Source organism: Chrysemys picta, chromosome 10 (assembly GCF_011386835.1).
Source record: "Chrysemys picta bellii isolate R12L10 chromosome 10, ASM1138683v2, whole genome shotgun sequence".
NCBI lineage: Eukaryota > Metazoa > Chordata > Testudines > Emydidae > Chrysemys > Chrysemys picta.
The window spans coordinates 3,988,721-4,009,000 of record NC_088800.1 but is presented as its reverse complement, the minus strand read 5'-3'; the positions used below and the strand labels follow the sequence as shown (position 1 = coordinate 4,009,000).

At 45.3% G+C, this 20,280-nt stretch overlaps 1 protein-coding gene across 4 annotated transcripts in view; it reads right to left on the bottom strand.

The window, feature by feature from the left end:
• ITGA11 (integrin subunit alpha 11) overlaps positions 1 to 20,280 on the bottom strand; it is a 149,877-nt gene that overhangs the window by 117,224 nt on the left and 12,373 nt on the right. For all 4 annotated transcript variants that reach the window (XR_010590923.1, XM_008170512.4, XM_042856551.2 and 1 more), the window contains exon 2: positions 10,084 to 10,195. Coding sequence is in view for 3 of the 4 variants with exons in the window: in XM_008170512.4 (XP_008168734.2) it covers positions 10,084 to 10,195 (112 nt within the window). In the remaining variant the exon portion in view is untranslated. The remainder of the gene's footprint in view (positions 1 to 10,083; positions 10,196 to 20,280) is intronic.

The window sequence follows — 20,280 nt, the reverse complement described above, 5'->3', positions numbered from 1 at the left end:
CTTCTTCCCCCTGAATTTAGTATTCTGGAGCCTTTCCTCTCAAACTTTCTATTATAGGGGGTTATGGTTAGAACCCAAAAAGTGTATAATATCTGGCTCACTGCCCTAACAAAACAGTCCTGACCAAAAATATACATAGTATATATTAACACAAACACACCCATAGGTATATATATAAATGTGCATACACATCTATGTATATAATAACATTTAAAATTCTCTAAAAGTCATCTAACTGGCCAAAAGCAGCATTAAAATATTTAGAAACTAGCGTTAGGTGCCAAAGGACTCGGATTCCACATTTGGTATTTGGCAGCAAAGTTTTTGAAGTGTTGTTATAGCAATTGCTCCTAGATAGTCTTGCATTTCTGAGGTTGTCGTTTTGTTTCCTGGCACCCCTTTGCCTTTCATCAGATCTCATGGAACCTTTTGGAGGCTGTTGTTCAGGAACAAACGTCTGGTTTCCACCTCGCCAGCAAGCTGTGGTTTCATTTCATCATTTCCATTTCGTCTGCCTCCTGCCAGTTGAGGTCCTACACCATTATTAGCAATCACATAATAGGGTTCCTCTACAGTGTATGTCTGTCGGTTTTATACTATGGCCATTTTGTTTGGTCAGTGATTTATATTTTAACCAGAGTGACTCATGGTGGGTTTTTTTTTTTTTTTTTTTATAAAAATTCCTTAGCCTATTTATCTTGCCTCAGGATATCCATTTATATTCATGCAAAGACATGGAAAGAAGTATAAATTGGATGTTGGCTTGAGGAACATGGAGTAGCCTTACTGAACCATCAGATACATGGGGTGAAAATTCCTTCATGACGCTATAGGTGACGGCCTGGAGGTGTGAGGCAGGTAACTATCACCCCTGAAAGATAGGTGAGTGCACAGTTGCCAACTTCCACGCGGTAAATAAGCACCCTGACTTTCAAAGTAAGCCAAAAATCAAGCTAATCCTATTTCAAAACAAGCCAATCCTTAAGAACTCCAACACTCTATGTGACTAGATCTGCCCGGCGTGCAGTGTGGGCCTGCTTGTGCACTCCTGACTCTCTCCCCCCCTTGCCCCTGTTTGTCCCCCCTTGTCCCTGCTTCCCCCCCCCACCCTTGCCCCTGCTTGCCGGGAGCCGATCAAAAAAAAAGAAGCAGCAGTCTACAAGCCAAAAACTAGCCAACAAGCAACTCACAAGTCAATTAAGCCAAACATAAGCCCAATTTCTGCATTTTTGTGTGTGTGGGTTTGGCATGTCTGGGTAAGTGTGGAGGAATCACATAACCATTATGTAAGCCTGAATAGGGGTCCATTTAATGACTTTGCCACAGTCCCAGTTAGATTTTAAAGCTGAAATCTAACCAACTACATTTGCCAGTTTGGTAAGTATTGTAGCCAACACTGGGTAACATTTATCGAGTCCAGGGAGCCCTATCTTACTAATTTTAGTGCGAGGTTCTTTCCAGGTCTACATTTGCTGTAGACAGTATTTCTCACATCAGGACACTTGGTTATTCATAACCAATCAGCAGTTTATTAATTCATCAAGAACCACATAAGTACATAATTAACTACAACAAACGTTCTAGATCCGTACTGAACTGGAGACAAGTGCTAAGAAACCAAACTTTCTCAGGGGTGGGAGGTCAGGACTCATTTTGTCTGTGTGAACAAAGAGCTGGACCCAGCCTCTGCCAGAGAATGAGAGAGCTGAGAGAAGCGCTCTATACTCAATGAACCTGGCTAAGCAACTGCAAGAGTGAGGCGGTTATTTATTGCATAGTCGATGCTAAGTTTGCAAAGAAAGGGGCAGGTTACCTGGAACTGGACATTTAATCATCATAAATACCCACTTGGTGAGTCGGAGCTCGGAAGCCAGGAACTTTTCTTGTATCGTGAGAGGGTAGCCATTGGTGGAAAGATTACAAAATACAGCCGTAGGCTCAGTGCAGTGCGTAATTAACTTAGGCACAACTGACTTCATGAGATAGAATGTGACACGAGGGTCATGCATCCAAGGGGAGAAGTGGAGCACCTGGTGGAGAAAGAGCTTCACTAACTTTTCTTGCAGAAGGGATTCCTCTTTCAAGCTTCTTAATATCGAACACGACAGTAGGCCGGAGAGGAACACGACAGTAGGCCGGTTCTGCTAAAATACCCTCTTTTCTTCCCAATACACCAGGGTCTCCCTTGTAGAAGATTTTAAAGTTAAATCATTTGCACTGTAGAACCACAGTGTTGCCACCCCTGGTGGATTTTTCCAGCAGTCGTTGTAGTCTTTTCCGTATACAGCCTGATGAGGAACATTGCTTGAGGAGCAGTTTGGCACATCAGCTTGGAGCAATATGCTATGTATCTAATTATCATCTGGATGGCCACACACTTGCATACCCTTTGCCTTCTGTCACAGTACAGTTCTCTATGGGTGGCATGTACTTTTAGGATCAAAGTGAGGATTTTGAAAAAAGGATCATGTCCAAAGCAAAAGGGGGAAGGAAGCTAAAGGAAAAGCATCTTATTTCCTCTTCCTTATCTAATTCTGAGATCTGCAGCTTCAAACAGAATTTCCTGAGCTCAGAATCAACCCATCAGAAAACTCTTTGCAGAAACCAAACATCTACTAGGGCCTAAATCAAAGATCACAGACATCAGTGCAAAGACTGCCATTGACTGCTATGGGCTTGGGATCAGGTCCTTGCAAATCCAGTATTTCATCTATTATCCCACAGCAGGTGTCTATAAGTGAGAAGGCAGTGCTTGTGAAAGAGGTCAGATGAGCAGCCCTGGAAAATGGAGACCCCGCCCCCGACCCCTGCCAAGCCAACTTGCCCATATGCCTCAATCTTGCCCTGGGGTCACAGAATCTTTCTTCTTCCATGCAAGGGTCTTGACTTCTCTGCCTAGGCTACAACTAAGGATGCCAATTTTGTGGCAGTTGCCCTGATGTTGTGATGTGATCCCTGCTCTCTAGGAAATGAGCTAAGATACACAGCTCATTTCATACAAAGCCATCAGATGGCAATGACTTCTGGTCACCATCAATGGAGGCTTGATTGAGCCAGCTACTTAGCAGAATTGTTCTACCACCCAGTTGCCAAAGGACTTTACTGTGGGATAACAGACTGCAAAACTTGACTAAGTGCTAAAATTAGCTAATGAAGTCTTCAAATAGGAAGCAGTTTCTGCAAATGAGAAGATTAATAATTCCTTATTAACAACACATGACAACACTAGCTAGCTACCTGATTGGCTGCCACCTCAGGCAAGTAGATACTGGAATACATCATTTTCACCTACAGTCAATTGTGGGTGCAAAAATTGCACCTGCAAAACAGGAGGCTGGGATGATACCTCCTTAAAAATGAAGGCTGCTGTTAGTTTAGTTCTGATTGTAAGTGGGAATACACAAAAGTGTGCACACCCTTTTGGATGTGCCTAATTTTGGATCTCAAATCCCCAAGTGCACATGCTCAGTGCCTCAGAGCATGCATTCAAATGTGTGTGTGGGGGGGATCATACACCAATATGAGAATCTGGCCCTTAAATTCAACCTCAGTAGCAGTAAAGTCATAGATGCCACAGGAACTCAGACAGCTATCTACCCCCTTCATCATCCAGGACGTAGGCCCTCAGCCCTTCCAAAAAAACCCTCTCAAATAGGTGTTTTTTGTATTGAGCTAAGTCACTAAGTTCAGGCAGTTTTGGACTAGGGGAGAGGGGCAAGTCCCAGACCCCGCACAGAGAACACCCTGCCAGCTGCCCCTTCTCTTTTATAACAGGGGATCCGGCTTGCATGCCCCTGCTCACCACAGGGAGGGAGGCAATCCTTCAGGTAAGCCAGTCCCAGGTCATAACCAATATCTTCAACTCCACCCAAAGACCAAGAAGGTGCCAGTGCAGATCCCAGAACACCGGCCTCATGTGCTCTCAATGCAATGCTCTGCTCAGGAAGCGAGCAGCTGTGTTCTGTGAGTGGTTTAAAGACATACACCGGCGTGAATCATGTTGCAATCCTCTAGTCATTGCCGTTCGCTTTAGAAGCAAAGCGAAATCACGAGAGGCTGCTTTTATATCGCACATTGAACCTTTTTCACCAAATAGCCTCTAGCTCCTTCAGACAGATAAACACCATGGGCCAAACCCTGCCCTTTGGAGGCTGACAGGATGGGAGGGAGAACAGGAAAACAGATGTAGCACCTGCCGATGAATTCCATCTGTTCAGGGCAAATGCAGGCCTTGGGGCACTGGAGAGAATATGCCAAGCAGTAGCACATAAGCCTTAACAGATAAACATGGTCTACACTCAGCCCTGGGCCTCTGCTAGGTGCCCAGCAAAAGGCAGGGCCCTGGCCCCACCTGCAGTTCATCTGGCTACACCTTTGGGGTGAGGACAGGAGCCTGATGGAGTGACTCGGCTGGGCAAACGGTCCAAGGATGTATCAAAGGATACGGTGGATTCTCCGTCCCTTGAAGTCTTTAAATAGAGACTGGACAGTCTTCTAAAATGATACACTCTAGCTGGCTCTGACAGAAGTTAGGGAGTGACGTTTTGTGGCCTGTGTTAGACAGGCGGTCGGACTAGAAGATCACAGTGCTTCCTTCTGGCCTTAAAATAAAATCTAGGAATCTAGACAAATTGTGACTCTCTCCAGCGAGGACAAACTTGATACATTTTCTCTACGCAAAACAATAAATGGACACAAATCAGATGCCAAGAATTAAAACATTCAAAAACCAGTCAGAGAACACTTCAACCTCCCTGGTCACTCAATTACAGACCTCAAAGTCGCAATACTCCAACAAAAAAAACTTCAAAAACAGACTCCAACGAGAAACGGCAGAATTGGAACTAAATTGCAAACTGGACACCATTAAATTAGGCTTGAATAAAGACTGGGAGTGGATGGGTCATTACACAAAGTAAAACCTATTTCTGCATGCTAATTATTTTTCTCCCCTACTGTTACTCACACCTTCTTGTCAATGGTTGGAAATGGGCCATCCTGATTATCACTACAAAAGTTTTTTTTCCTCCTGCTGATAATAGCCCACCTTAATGTATTACTCTCGTTACAGTTAGTATGGCAACACCCATTTTTTCATGTCCTCTGTGTATATATATATATATATATCTATATCTTTCTACTGTATTTTCCACTGCATGCAGCCGATGAAGTGGGTTTAAGCCCATGAAAGCTTATGCTCAAATAAATTTGTTAGTCTCTAAGGTACCACAAATACTCCTGTTCTTTCAGAAAACAGATACTTCATCCTAGCTCTCACCCGCCACGTACCCCACAAAGCCGTTGCCATGACTTAGGCTAGTTGACCAGCAAATGGTAGAGAGAAACTCCAACACATAAGTATCTTACTTCAGGCCATTGCAAACCAGATGTCTATCTGTTTTATATACAAAAGCGCCTGCTGTCTCGGTTGCAAAGGTGTTAGTGGTACACTCAACAGTGACTGAGTGCTGCAATCAGGAGCAGTCAGAGTTGCAATTGCTAGCAGTGTATCATGTGGATGTAAATCAGGATTGAAGACTTTAATCATGATTAAAGATCATCATTGCCAGAGAGATACTGCATTAGCAGGCAGAAATTACTGCTTTAGCCTGCCAGAGACTGATTAGGGTTGTAAGTTTTATTAGAATTGCTGGCTCACCTACAGCAGGAGATCAGATGGGATAAATATACCATGCCCGGTGATTCATACTCAGCTTTGACTATATTAGAGATTGGCACGGGGAGAAAGATTTGGATTTTGGACACTCCAATCCTCAGGAAATTCTGATCCAAGCCTAATTCAAGGCTGTATGATCTAATGCACATGTAAATGCTGGTGGCATTTTGAATCATGACAGAAAAGGTGCTATTCCCATGTTGAACTAAAGTTCTACTGGAAGGTGCTGGGCACAGAAAATGTGACTCTAACATGGCCAATTCCTGCCTATTCCTCTACCCGAGCAAGAGGAATAGTCAGGAAATTATTTCATGCTTGCTCCTCATTTTATTGGCTTTTCCGTGAGCATGCCTGCAGAGGGTCTTTTGTTCCCCAAAGTGTTTGGGAAAGACCATCTTGGAGGCAAATACCAACATTTATATCCAAATGAAGAGATCTGTGTGTGGACACAAGTATCCACTCTTTCACTCTTTCTTGTTTAACAAGGAGAAGTATTACTGGTTGCTCCTAGAGGGGAAGAAATAATCCAAACAATTGCAAATGGCACTGAAATCCCCAATTGAGTGGCATTTGGGGAATGCAGTTTATTCTTTCCCCACATGTTTAATTTTAAAATGTATGATTCATACACATGCTGAATAACAGTTGGTGTTGATTTAGCAGGTTCTTTAGCTGCATCGTTGTTCCCTGAACCACAAGGAATTTGATGAGTGAAACATTAATTCTTAGTAAACAGAAATAGCTGGCAACTCTCATTTCTTTGTTCATTTGTTTGCACTGGCTTTGCTGGCAGACGGATGCGGCGGATGAGCTGTTTAAATGTGGCACTTGGACCACCAGCCACCAAAATCCTGCAATAGAAGTATCTGCTACCCACCTCAGATGGAAACCACAGGTCTCCACACATTGATACCAGGATGTAAGAGGATTTCTTCTGTCTTTCCAAAATAGATAAAGTGACCCAAAGGAGGAGGAAGACAGGCCAACCGGCGTCTTGGAAAGAACGTGGACTCTCATCGTCAGAGGGGCTCAACACCCAGCAATCCAGTCAACGTCAAGGGGAGCTGGGGGCACTTCTGAACATCAGGCCGCTGACGTGGGTGCCCACATTTGCAAAAGTGGTTTTGCCCAGGTTGAGATGCCTCAAAGGGGCCTGGTTTTCAGGAAGTGCTGTGCTCCCACCCTCTGAAAGCCACACCCCATAAGGAGTTTCAAGTCGGGCGCACACACACAAAAAACATGTGTCATTTTTGAAAATTTAAGCCTAGAGCCAACTATAATTGGGGCATATTGGTGGTCCCATATAAGCAGTAGGAAAACACCTCAGTCTTAAATACAGGCACCCAGTTTTGAAAGTCTCAGCCAAGAGTTTTAAAGGGCACTTTTAAATACCTAAACTTTCCTTTTCAATTGGCAACAGTGAACGCATAATAGTGCCACCATTCGCCTTTCAAACCAGTCCCTTATTGCCGGCTCTCACGGGAATGTCAATCTACGTTCTCTGAATCTCTGAATTCAGTCCCCTCCTGTAGGGTGAGGAAAACCAGAGGCCAGAGACTGGAAACACCAATGCTTTATATAACTGCAATGATCTCAGAAGAATCACAGCGAGGAGTTCTGGAGTCATGAGCAGCAACCCGGAGCTCTGATCCACCACTGTACTCCTACGGCTGGTCTCTTGTGCCCACGGAGTCACCCTTTGCTGTTTCTAACAAGTCTCTGGCCCGCAGCAGTCGTCTCTAACTAAAGCAGTATATGGTACGATTTGGGAAAACACACACCATCCCTTTAGCTTTAGGACAATCAGGGCATAAATCCAGCCAGAGACTCGTCATTCACCACAGGACAGCCTGTCTGGGCAGATCACTAACCTTAAATTAAACAGAAAAGAAACTGCATCTAAATATGTTAAGGCTGTGATGACAAAAGTTGGGGAATCCAAGGTTAAATCAGAACCTCTCATTAACTCACAAGTAAAAGAAGCCACTGAGCCATATTGCAGCAGAGTGAAGGAATGGCAGAACATGAGAACAGCAGTGGGGGAGGCCTAAAAGCCACTCCACCAACTCTACGTCATGTGAGGCCACACTGTAAGGGAGACTGTGTGCCTCTAAAGAGACTAGACAGACAATTCCCCCGGGTTAGCTGACGATCTGGGGGCCACGGGAAGGAGTTTTCATCTGGTGGGTTTTCACGCCTGTGAATATCTTAATAAAAATCAGAGCAATCCTCCCAGACTGAGACAGCAAAGCCCAACATTAACATGGGGAAAGTGTGCCCAAAGCCACCCTCACACATAGCAATGACCGAGCATTTAGATGCAAAGCCTCAGAACTTGATCTAGTCATTAGACCCCTCCCCATTGCACCCTGCAAACTTTCAGCACAAACCGCAGGCTGCCCCAGCTCGTTCGCACACATCGACGGTTACCGGCTGGGGTGTGGGCACCTTCACAACGTGACAGCGAGAGCAGCGTCCGGGAGCACCCAGCACAGCTGGGCAACAAGTCCCAGAAAGCAGCCGGACAAGAAGCGGTGTGGTCTGGTTTCGTCTCTAGAATAGCAGAGCACTAGCTCTACTTTGGTTAAGGTTGAGAGTCATTTTCTGTTTGGGTGCGGGCTATTATAAATGCTCTAAAATTCACATCCTGACGAGGATGGTCTTGAAATGTGCTGTGCCCCATGGTGGTGCCAGATCGTGTCAGGGGTCTGATTTGGTGCCATTTGAACAAGGGGCTCTTAAGATACAGCCCTCCCCCTCCCAACCCCAACCCAGCCTTTTACAAAATCATCATCTCTTTTATTGATTGATTTTTTGCATACACCAAAAGCACAAACAATGGCTCCAATCCTCCCCAAACTGATCTCGCTTGCTTGGGTCTTATCTCAGCTAGTGCACAGCCCCTTTCTGGTTGATGGAAAAGGTGACTAAGGGTAAGAAGTATAACTCCGGGTTGGCAGGTGCCAAAGTGAAATGCGCACGCAGCAAGATTAGGGCTCTGTTGAAGCAAGAGTGTCCAGGCAGTCTGTTGTCACGGTATCCGGGTGGCTCAAGGTGACATACGATAAGAGCAATAGTTTAAAATCCACACTCAGACTCAGACTTTCCTTTAGAAGTATTGTCAAGGAAATTAACATTAACTTCAATACAGGTAAGGTGAAAAACTCTATTAAGCAGTTAGGATAACGTCATCCTCTTTCCTGAACAATACGACAGTGCGACCAAAGAAAGCAAGTCCCCTGTGACTTAGTACATAGACACCCACCCCCTGCCAACATGAGCTGCTCCGAACATGTTCAGAGTCTTATAACTTTTTGGTGCAAACCAAAGGAATATGGAGGGGCACTGAGGGAGAATGTGTTGGGGTGCTGGAGCTGTACAGGGGTGTGGCGTTTGGGAGGGGAAGGGAGAGGGGGCTTCAGGCTGTGGCGAGGGGAGGGGGATAAATAAGGAGGAGTGGTAGGGAAGGGGATTAAGGGAGATAGTAGGAGAGCGGTGGGAGACATGAGGAGGACATAGTAGAGGGAGTTGGGGGATTAGGGGCAGGGGGAAATGGAGGAGGCCTGTACCATAAATTCTTCATATCCTGGTTTTCAGAGATTTACGGACTCTGGAAGAGCGCTAGGCACCACTGGACAACCTTAACTCTGTGTTAATGAAGTTTTGGGGCATTGCATAGGTTTTCATACCACCCTCATCGCTGTAATATCTGAGTGCCTTCCAGAAGTGCACTAAGTGACATCTCTAACGTCTGGTGAATCATCATATTATTCTAGGCTGTCCTCATGTTTTCCAGCCTTGGCTAGGAGTGAAACTTTTCACCATGAAACCTAAAGCCAGATAAAAATTCAACCAAGTTTCATCTTTCATACCCAACCCAAAGTAACCTGGCCTATGTTGTGCATTTGGGTGGAAACTAGGTAAAACTTAACGGTTCGGACCAAAAGCCAGGCTGTTTTGCTTTGAGTTTTTCCTCTGAGTCCCAGACTCTGAAACTCAAAGAGATCCCCTGGAGGTGTGAACCCACCTGAAGATCGAAGGTAATGTTCATGGGAATGGAACCAGCCATGTACAAATGACAGGCAACAGCAGGACCTGGAAACTCGACACCCATCAGCTTCTATAGAAGGGAAACAAACTCTCTCTCTGACAGAACCTCTCATGTGAATCACACTTGGAGCTCCTCAGATGGAAGGCACTAGGGAAGGTCAAAGATTTACACCAGCGTAAGGGAGAGCAGAATTTGCCTCGTAGTAGCTCTCAGAACAGAAAGCCACAACGCTGCCTTCTCTGAGACAACGCCTTCAGCGAGATGGTATGACCATACAGCGTTTTGCATAGATTGGCTTTAAGAGTATGACACCCTTCCTCTTGCTAGACCACAGGAATAAGAGGCGCTCACTTACCATTTCTTCCCAGCGATTTCATGCTGCTGCACCGTGTAGCCAAAGTACGCTTCTTTAGAGCCTGGTATGATTCGGGGCCTTTTGGTGTCAATATTGAAGGTGTCACAGAATCCTGAGATGGGGGGAAAAAAGATCTAATCAGTTCAGGTCCCAGTTAGGGGAAGATCTCCTCCTCCCTAACGACACTGACCTCCAGTGTAAAGCACAACGGTGATATTGGGATGGAGACTTTACCCCCAGGCATTGCACTTCATTTATCCATCTGCTGAGCATTATTTCTGCCTAACATGGTACTGTTCTGCCGCCCGATCCCCCGCCCCAGCAGGAATGTTCTGTAGCCCAATAATTATTCCATGGAATTCCCCTGCCCTTCCCCACACTGATTATAGGGGATCTGCTCCTTCTATTCTCCTACAGCCTACTGAGACCATCAGCATCTCCCTGATCACACATCCGTAGCTCGCAGAGTCTGATCCCGGGAGATTCTGAGCACACTAGCTCCCTCTGAAGTTAGCAAAAGAGGAGGGTGCTTTGCGTTGCCAGAGCTTTTACAGCTCAGCTCCCCTGTTACCAGTAAACTCCTTTGATGCAGAAGGGCAAAGGCACAGGCTGAGCCTTCGTTCGGAGCAAGGGTCCAAGTTCAAGCCTGGACCCTGGCTCCCCAGCAGGGTGCCGTGTCAACAGACTGCTGGCCGACCTGGATCTGAACTATTTTTAAAACCCGTTGTTTAGGGTGTAGAGGTCACAGCTGCAGAAGTCTGAAGGAAGACGCCTGTTTCCGCTCTCCAGCCCATCTGGGGCCTGCCCAGAGGTTTAACCCGTCTGGGTGCTGAAATCACTGTAAGGAATTCCTTAGCTGCAGAGGCAGCCTCTGAGCAAAGATAGGAGAGAGACAATCACATGTTTATCCTCGGCAATGCAAGAGCAAGTCCCCTTGGAAAACCACAGCTGACAGGACAGGGATTAGGAACAACAAAAGAAAGATCTTTGAACATCCTCCTTGCACACTTGCACCTCTCTACCACCTCCCTCCGAACGCTGCATCACTATTCTGACAGATTGGATTCCTATCTGGGGGTTATATGGCACTCATTATGATAATGTCTGAATGCCACAAAGTCGTTATCCTCACAACACCCCTGTCAAGTAGAGATGTACTAGCCCCATTTCACAGCTGGGGAACAGAGACGGGGTGGATTAAGTGAGTTGCCCAAGGCCAAATAAATAGTTTGTGGCTGAGCCAGGCACTGAGCTGTCACCTCCAGAATCCCAAACCAGTGCTCTCTCCCCTAGACAATCCTTCCGGAAGTTTAGTGATGGTTCGATGCTCTGCCATAGGCTGAATTCAGTCTTGCTCTGGGAGCAGAGGCTGTTCTAGCTCCAGGGGGAAAGGAAGCCAATGTTTCGCGAGCTCTCCAGCTGAGTAGGAAGCAGTCTTGATGGACTCTAAAGAGGGATCTCTCCCAAGTGGAAGGATGCTCTGACATGGAGACTGGAAGCACTGAAACGTGTGATCTCTAAGACTCAGACAATTGTTTAAAAAGCCTGCCTATGAAATATACGCTTAAACCTGCATTGAATCTGCTGTCTTCACTCAGAGGCCCCCTTCTGCAATACTGCTGGTCCAGAATCCAAACCCCTCCACTGTGACCATCAGCAGAGTTTGGAGAAGTTCAGGACCAGATCGGATCTCCATGCCCAGCCCGGCTTTGCACCTCAGACCAGTCTCAGCTTAAAGTGCATTTTTGCTTATAGCAGGAGTAGGCAACCTATGGCACACGTGCCAAAGGCAGCACGCGAGCTGATTTTCAGTGGCACTCACACTGCCTGGGTCCTGGCCACCGGTCCGGAGGGGCTCTGCATTTTAATTTAATTTTAAATGAAGCTTCTTAAACATTTTAAAACCTTATTTACTTTTCATACAACAATAGTTTAGTTCTATATTATAGACTTATAGAAAGAGACCATCTAAAAACGTTAAAATGTATTACTGGCACGGGAAACCTTAAATCAGAGTGCATAACTGAAGACTCGGCACACCACTTCTGAAAGGTTGCTGACCCCTGGCTTATAGCATTAGCTGTGCCTTTAGGTACAGCCCCGAGGAAGGGACGGTGTGAAAAATGCATCACTCCAGAAGACACTGTGCTTCAGAGACACCCCCCAGAGGCTCAGTTCCCTCCCTTCTTTCACCTTGCTCTGGGGAAGAATTAGGGTGTTGGCACTGCTGATGGCCTGCACTCAGGGCCGGCTCTGGCTTTTTGGCCTCCCCAAGCAAAAAAATCCCAAACAAACAAAAACGGGGTGGCCAGAACGGCAAAGCAAAAAAAACACCTGCGGCGCGGCCAGAGCGCGGGTGCAGGGGGATTGGCTGGGGCGGGGGGGGAGGGCGCGGGTGGGAGAGAGAGAGAGAAGGGGGCGGCCAGGGCTACAGCAGGGGCGCTGCCACGCGGCCCCTCCCGCTGTGCCGCCGCCTGCCGCGAGGGCTCCGCTCCGGTCGGCGGGGAGGGAAGGAAGAGAACTGCCCTGCAGAGCGCTCTGGTTCTCCGTGCTGCCGCCCCCTACAGGGCGGCCGGAGCGGAACAACAACAACAAAAATAAGCGGCCGTGCCGCCCTAGGATTGGGCAGAATGCCGCCTCCAACAATCTGCCGCCCCAAGCACCAGCTTGTTCAGCTGATGCCTGGAGCCAGCCCTGCCTGTACTAGTCCTTGAAATGGCTCAGACAGTGGGAGATAACTAAGGGTCCAGCCCTTCCTTGCCCCTCCTGCCCTACATCTCAGTCACCCGCGCAGGGAGAGGTGGTAAGCAGGTACACAATGCCCTTTTTCTCCTTTGCTCCAAGAGCCAAGTAGCCAACCCAGATGTAAGATAATTTCTTCCTCCCCCTTATTCCCCTGCATAAGCATTTGGTCCAAGTCCCCATCTAACTCAGTGTTAACATCACAAAGAACTGCTATGATACAAACCTGATGGGACGAACTCAACCAAAAAGAATAAAAATGGTTAGCTTGCAATGATAACCAAAGTCACCATCAGAACTTTGACTGGCTAAGAAAGGCAAGATCAAAATATGGCAGCACACGCATTTTTGTATGGGTGGTATTTTGTGGTCACTAAAATAAACCAAAACACTAAATTCTTTGTGTGCTATAGGGGTTTCTTTAGGGACATATTTTGTTGCTGCAGATGAGCTCAAAAGAGAGCTGGAATGTAAATAGAAAGGAAACAGACTGCCAATGGGATGTGAAGATTTCTCTCTCTCTCTCTCTCTCTCTCTCTCTCACACAGTGTCCAGACTGTGAAAAAGAATGATGAAATACATCTTGATCTAGTTCAAGAATTGTAATTGCTCTAAATGAAATGAAGGAGTCTGGTTTTTATTTGTGCTGAACTATGGTATCCACAGTGTTTTCTTCGGTATAGAAAGCATGAATAATATATTTCTGGCTCGTACTGCTAACCTAAGGGGCATTTCTTATCATCCAGAAATTTGGGGCCAGGCACAGATATAAATGTGAATAGCTATTTCTTTGCTGTGTAAATCCATAATGCAGTATGCAAAGATTTATAAAAATGGAAGGTAAAACTAATTCCTGACATTTCCTGACTCTCTCGCAGCTGAGGGCATCCATTATTATTTTCCCCCAGGAATCTAAAGTCTGTTTTAAAAAAAAAAATCTTGGTTTTATCATTTGTAAAGACATATTATCATCAGCAACGTTTAACTACAACAAAGTATGGGGTGTTTTTTTTTTAATAAGATAAATGCTTAACTGGCAGACAGACTTTCTGATCATAGTCAGCTGTTCCCAGGAAGCTTCCCTAAGAACTCTAAGCCAGCATGCATTTCCCGGGGGGACACCCACAGAGGAGGTGCTCCAGGGAAAACATTAACAACTGTGCATAACATGTGACAGAATCAGATCAAATCCTTCCTCTCCTCTCCCTCTTCACTTTTGAGTTCTGCAGGCGGGCAGACCAGAAGGGCGAAGATGCTTGCCAAAAGAATAAAAGAAATACGAGCCAAGTTTGAAATGTTTGAAGTCAGTTCTATAGGTTTCGCCTGTGCCTCTCTCTCAGGAGGCTGGAACGTCAAGGATCAATGCTTATGCTGAGAACACCAACGTCATTGGTCCGCAGGGTTGCCGCTGTTTGAAGTTGAAGCCCCACCTTTGCATGGATCGCTGAAACCTGATTGGATAATACTGCAGGAGCAGTTTCTTCTCTCCAACAAATCTCAATCAATAGATTTGTTTCAAACAATGGACAGCTTGCTTAGTAGTGGCAATGTCACCTTATTAGCTCATTTGAGTTCCTCTCCCTGAGAAGATTCAGATTAACCTGTCTATGTCCTTGGAGGTAGGGCAATGACTTTGGAGGGACATCAGCTCTATTTGAGTTTTGGCCAGTAGTAGTCTCTGGGTTTCTCAAGGTTTTGGGGAAACTTTGGGCCACCGCGTGTGCTCCAGATTTACATTCAGCCTGAGGAAGGCAAGGGAGAAGGGGCTGGCCCAGAGTTAATGCAGATTGGCAACACCACCCATTAGGAGGGGAAGCTGCTGCCTCATTTAATGCCGCATTGGCTTTACCTATGCTCATGAAACTCGACTGACACTCTAACCGGCCCTTTAGAGGAAAAGACTATCTCAGCCCAGACAATTTTCCTCAGTATTCTCTCAGATCCTCTTGACCCTTTGTCAGGCAAGGTATGGAGTTGGGTAAATAGACTGCATGACTGGGGAGGGCTGATGACCTTCTAGTAATGGATGAAAAAGTCAAGTATCCATGCTAATATAATTAGAGCTCTTTGTTGCCTACAATATCATAAGATGCCGCTGACCTGTCTGTAGATATTGGGAGAATTGGCCAGGGCTGCTCACAAATGGACTCATTCCTATTTCTTGTCAAGACCCAAAGTCTTGTGCTTAGCAATTGTTGTTCTTCCTAGAGACAACTCTCATCTTGTCCTCTCTCATTCAATGCCTATGCGAGGCTGTTAGCAGCCTTAGTCTGGAGGTATGGGGTTGGGGCATCTTCCAGATATGGAAGACACTCAGCGTTATTCAAAGGCATATACACCCTGAGTTGTGTCTGAACACAATGTCAACCTCCTACATGTGCACATACTGCTCACTTCCTAGAGGAGATTTTGTTTAAAATATAATCCTCACCATGGATCTCTTTACTTCTTCTTCCCCTATCCCAAGCATCTGTCATTTTTATCTGTCCGAGGCACTAAAGTCCACCTGCTTACCACCTTCTTTGATACAATCCATCTATTACTTCCTCTGTTTTCCTACCACCCTCTCCTGCCATGCTATCTTTACCACGTTCCTTTTCATCCTCCCTAGGTCTTCAAACCAGCAAAGTCATGGTTCCTGGATTTTGTGAGCCACATCACTGTGACGGGTTGGATCACAGAAACCCCTTGGGACTGCCAACTGATGTGTTGAGACTACTTCTAACCCGTTTTCCCTGCTAGCTTGGGACTTCAGAACCTTGCCTGTTTAAGTCAGACATGCTAGCCTGCTACAAACCCAGACCCAGGTCTGAACAACGTCGCCCAAAAGCTGCAGCTTAAGAAGTGTTCCTTTCTCCAACACCCAGATGCCCAGTTCCCAATGGGGTCCAAACCTCAAATAAATCCGTTTTACCCTGTATAAAGCTTATTCAGGGTAAACTCATAAATTGTTCGCCCTCTATAACACTGATAGGGAGATATGCACAGCTGCCCCCCCCCAGGTATTAATACATACTCTGGGTTAATTAATAAGTAAAAAGTGATTTTATTAATACAAAAAGTAGGATTTAAGCGGTTCCAAGTAGTAACAGACAGAACAAAGTGAATTACCAAGCAAAATAAAATAAAACACTCAAGTCTAAACTTAATACAGTAAGAAAACTGATTACAGATATCAGAGTAGCAGCCGTGTTAGTCTGTATCCACAAAGAGAAGAACAGGAGTACTTGTGGCACCTTAGAGATTAACAAATTTATTAGAGCATAAGCTTTCGTGGACTACAGCCCACTTCTTCGGATGCAGAAGAAGTGGGCTGTAGTCCACGAAAGCTTATGCTCTAATAAATTTGTTAGTCTCTAAGGTGCCACAAGTACTCTTGTTCTTCTGATTACAGATAAAATCTCACCCTCAGATGTTTCAAAAAGCTTCTATCACAGACTGGACACCTTCCTAGTCTGGGCACAATCCTTTCCCCGGTACAGCCCTTGTTCCAGCTCAGGTGGTAGCTAGGGGATTTCTCATGATTGCAGCCCCCTTTGTTCTGTTCCACCCCCTTATATAGCTTTGTACAAGGAGGGAATCCTTTGTCCCTCTCTGGGTTCCCACCCCTCCTTCTAAATGGAAAAGCACCAGGTTAAAGATGGATTCCAGTTCAGGTGACATGATCACATGCCACTGCAAGACTCCAAGCCTTCATTCCTCCCAGCCTGACTCACAGGAAGGCCTACAAGTAAACAGAGCCATCCACAGTCAATTGTCCTGGTTGATGGGAGCCATCAAGATTCCAAACCACCATTAATGGCCCACACTTTGCATAACTACAATAGGACCTCAGAGTTATATTTTATATTTCTAGTTTCAGATACAGGAGTGATACATTTATACAAATAGGATGACCACACTCAGTAGGTTATAAGCTTTGTAATAAGAGACCTTTTGCATGCAGCATATTCCGGTTACATTATATTCACACTCATTAGCATATTTTCATAAAATCATCTAGAGTGCAACATCACAATCACCCACTTTGCTTTCCATCCTAATGCTGTCATTTTGAAATTTGTTCCTTTGCGGAACGCTTTATTGTTGAAAGACGACTCACTACAAATACCTGTAGGTGCTGTAGGCTCCCCAACACCTGAAAAGAGACCCCGCATCTCTTTACATTAGATGCATATGATCAGAGAACTGAATAGGAAAAGAATGCCTCGGGGGGACAATCAAAAGAAGTGAACATTACTCCAGTGAGATATCTAGGATACCACAGCATTTCTGTCCCCCGTAGGGCAGAAAATAGCTGCAGTATCTCATAGTCTATGTTGTGGTAATGGTTGGTAAATGACCACTTTAAAGGTGACCACTTGGCAACAGCATGTTCTGGGGGACCAGTCTTTTTTATGGAAAAGAAGGACTCATCAAGAGGTTGAGATTGGAGTTTCTCTGATGAAAATGCAGGATGGAAAAGTGTTTTTGCAGGTAAGAATGTTAGGCGTAAATCTGCTTCTTTGTAACCATAGTAACTGATCTGCAACACTGACTTCATGAGCAGAGAAACTCCTGAGTCTAGCCAAAGAAAACTGAGGCAAGACCCTTTAAAACCTGGTAGAAGAAATTCTAGACAGCACAGAAGATGAGACGTGGAGATTGTATCCAAAATTTTGGGGCTAGACTGATCTTTTTTAATGCTAAAAACAATATCCAGTTTAACGAAAAACTGCTGCAACTTATCCAATACCTGCTGGGTGGAATCATTACCAACAGCAATGTAATGAAAAGGTATCATGAAGAAAAAACAAGACAGAATATCTAGCACAGCAGACCTAACTCTGATCCATTTACATTGGTGTAACTTCACTGTCTTCAGTGCAGAGTGCAGTTACTCCTGATTCACAGAGGTGTAAATACGAGAAGAATCGGCTCCTGTATGTAGAATCGAAAACTCTGTCAAAAAGCAACAGAAGCCAGGATTGAGATTTTCAAAGCCGCCTGGGGTATTTTAATGGCAATGGGGCAACCAAATCTCCTTGGCTGCTTTAAGAGTCTCAGTTAATGGCTCGTTTTCCTTTTGCTGGCTTATATCGGTGTAAATCCGTTGGCTTCAGTGGGAGTTACTGAAGATTGACTCCCGTGTTAGATTGTGGAGAATCAAGCCCAGTATTAACAGACGAGGTTTAAATGAGAGCTGGTTGGAAAATGGAGTTGTTCGCCACAGGAGAATTTCAGCTTTTCTTCTAAACACCAAAACTCAAGAATTTTCAGCCAAAAACATTTCAATTTTTTTCATGAAAACTCGAAATTGTAAACTGATAAACAGTTTAGATGGAACAGAGGGTCCTGTGGCACCTTTGAGACTAACAGAAGTACTGGGAGCATAAGCTTTCGTGGGTAAGAACCTCACTTCTTCAGATGCAAGTTTAGATGGAAAATTTTCAGCCATCCCTAGTTTCAAACACGCAAAATTAGCAAGCTCCACCTCCACGTACATGTGTGTCAGTAACTAAACTGCGTTCTCAAGAAGATTAGTTACCTAGGTTATTGTATTTTTGTAGTCAACAGAGGACGTGCTAGATGGGATGTAACACACAGTTGAGCTCCCTTCTGCCTTTGCATAGGTTGGATGCTCGAGTTTCAACAGAGTGTCTCTAGTTTTACACCAGCAAAACTTACATAGATAAAGGTCTCAGTGTACAGAGATGGGAGTTTTGTCTTTTGAAGACTGCAATGCTGGGCCCTTGGTTTTCTACTTTTCCCAATTTTATTTTTTTATAACATAAGATTGCAGCACCATCCTGCCTTGCTTTAGGACTTAACCATACAATTGTATCTGCAGATATGGACCTTTAACCTTGCAGACCATTGGGGACAGAATCTGTCCCTGGCTATCCACCTGTAGGAGAATGCTCTTACACAGTTGCTTTGTTATTCCAAAGAACAACTAACGACAAAATCCTTAGCACATAAGGTAAGTCAATAAAACAATTAAACACCCGCAGCTGACTCGTGTCAGTTGACTCGGGCTCACAGGGCTCGAGCTATGGAGCTGTTGAACTGCAGTGTAGACATTTGGCCTGGCTGGAGCCCAGGCTCTGGGATCCCATGGGGGAAAGGGGTCCCAAGGCCCAGGCTCCAGCCTGAACCCAAACAACTATACAGCAATTTTTAGCACCGCAAGTGCAAGTCAGCTGACCTGGCCCCGCCGCAGGTCTTTTATTCCAGTGTAGACATACCCATCCAGACCTAATATATGGCCCTAGCCTGGTCCCAATCATCACGAGAAATGTGGCAGTAGAAAGGTAATCCATCGGGACTATTCATAAAAGGCAATTTAGAAAAAAAAATAGCATTAATGCTTCATTGAGCAGTAAAGTGTATAAATCAAACCTATGAGGGAGAAGTGTAAAATGGGCAATTTAATACACATGTGCAAATGGTAAAACACGTGCTCTGGCTTGGCTGCCTCCCCAGTCAAAGAAATGGGCAGGATCCAGCCAGCCCCCCAAAAGGCTGGCAAAAATTTTAATCAGGGAGACCGACTTGGAAACTGATGCAATTTGGTTACATTTTACTACTAGTGCTGGGAAAAAAAACCTCACATTGCAAATGATCTCTTGGAAAATCCTATGTGAGACACATTGCCAGCCCCATGCATTCACAAATCATGAGTCAGCCTCCCCAGAATCATAAGATTAAAATAATGGATGTGGGGTTCTTTTTATTGGTGTTCTGATGTTTGAGCTTTTAAGGGTCACATTTTCAAGCTTTCCTCCACACCCATGAAGGCTCAAAAATCACTTTTTTTTAAAAAAACATGAAAGCTGAGATTCTCACGTAATCCCTAGACTCCAGGATCTGGAGGTTATGAAAAGCCTAAAATATTGGAAAGCTCATGGTAAAAATCCACAAGACTTGGCAACACTGATGAAACTTGCAAGACCAACTCTGTGTGACATGAACACTAAGCCACGCTCATCCCATGAAGTACGAGCCTCTGCTTCTGTAATTAGTCTTAAAAATCAAACTATATTCAGGGCCATGATGTCAGGAGGCCAGAAGAGGCGGCATGGGCTTCTGTATTGTCACCTCACCCGTAAGACAACACCAGAGTTGCAGCAGGGTCTGCAATGGAGGGACTTTTTCTAAGTTCAGGGTGGACCCAGCATGAGGGAGAATCTTCCTACGAGTCAAGCAGCAGACAAAGCAATACACCGAGTGGCGAGGCTGTCCTTAAAGCATGGATATAATTACACTAAACATAGAGGGCAAGTCTGAGATGTCCCGCCAATGCTATTTCCTAATGGGAATTGCAAGTGTGTGAAGCCCTTTCCCCTGAATTTCACACCTGCTGCCTGGATTTTCCTGGGGTGGGAGATCCTTGGTGCTGTAGAGCAGACCGGCCAGCTCTGTGCTTGGTTTGAGGGTCATGCCAGGGAGTGCTAGCAGAGGAGTGGCTGTGGT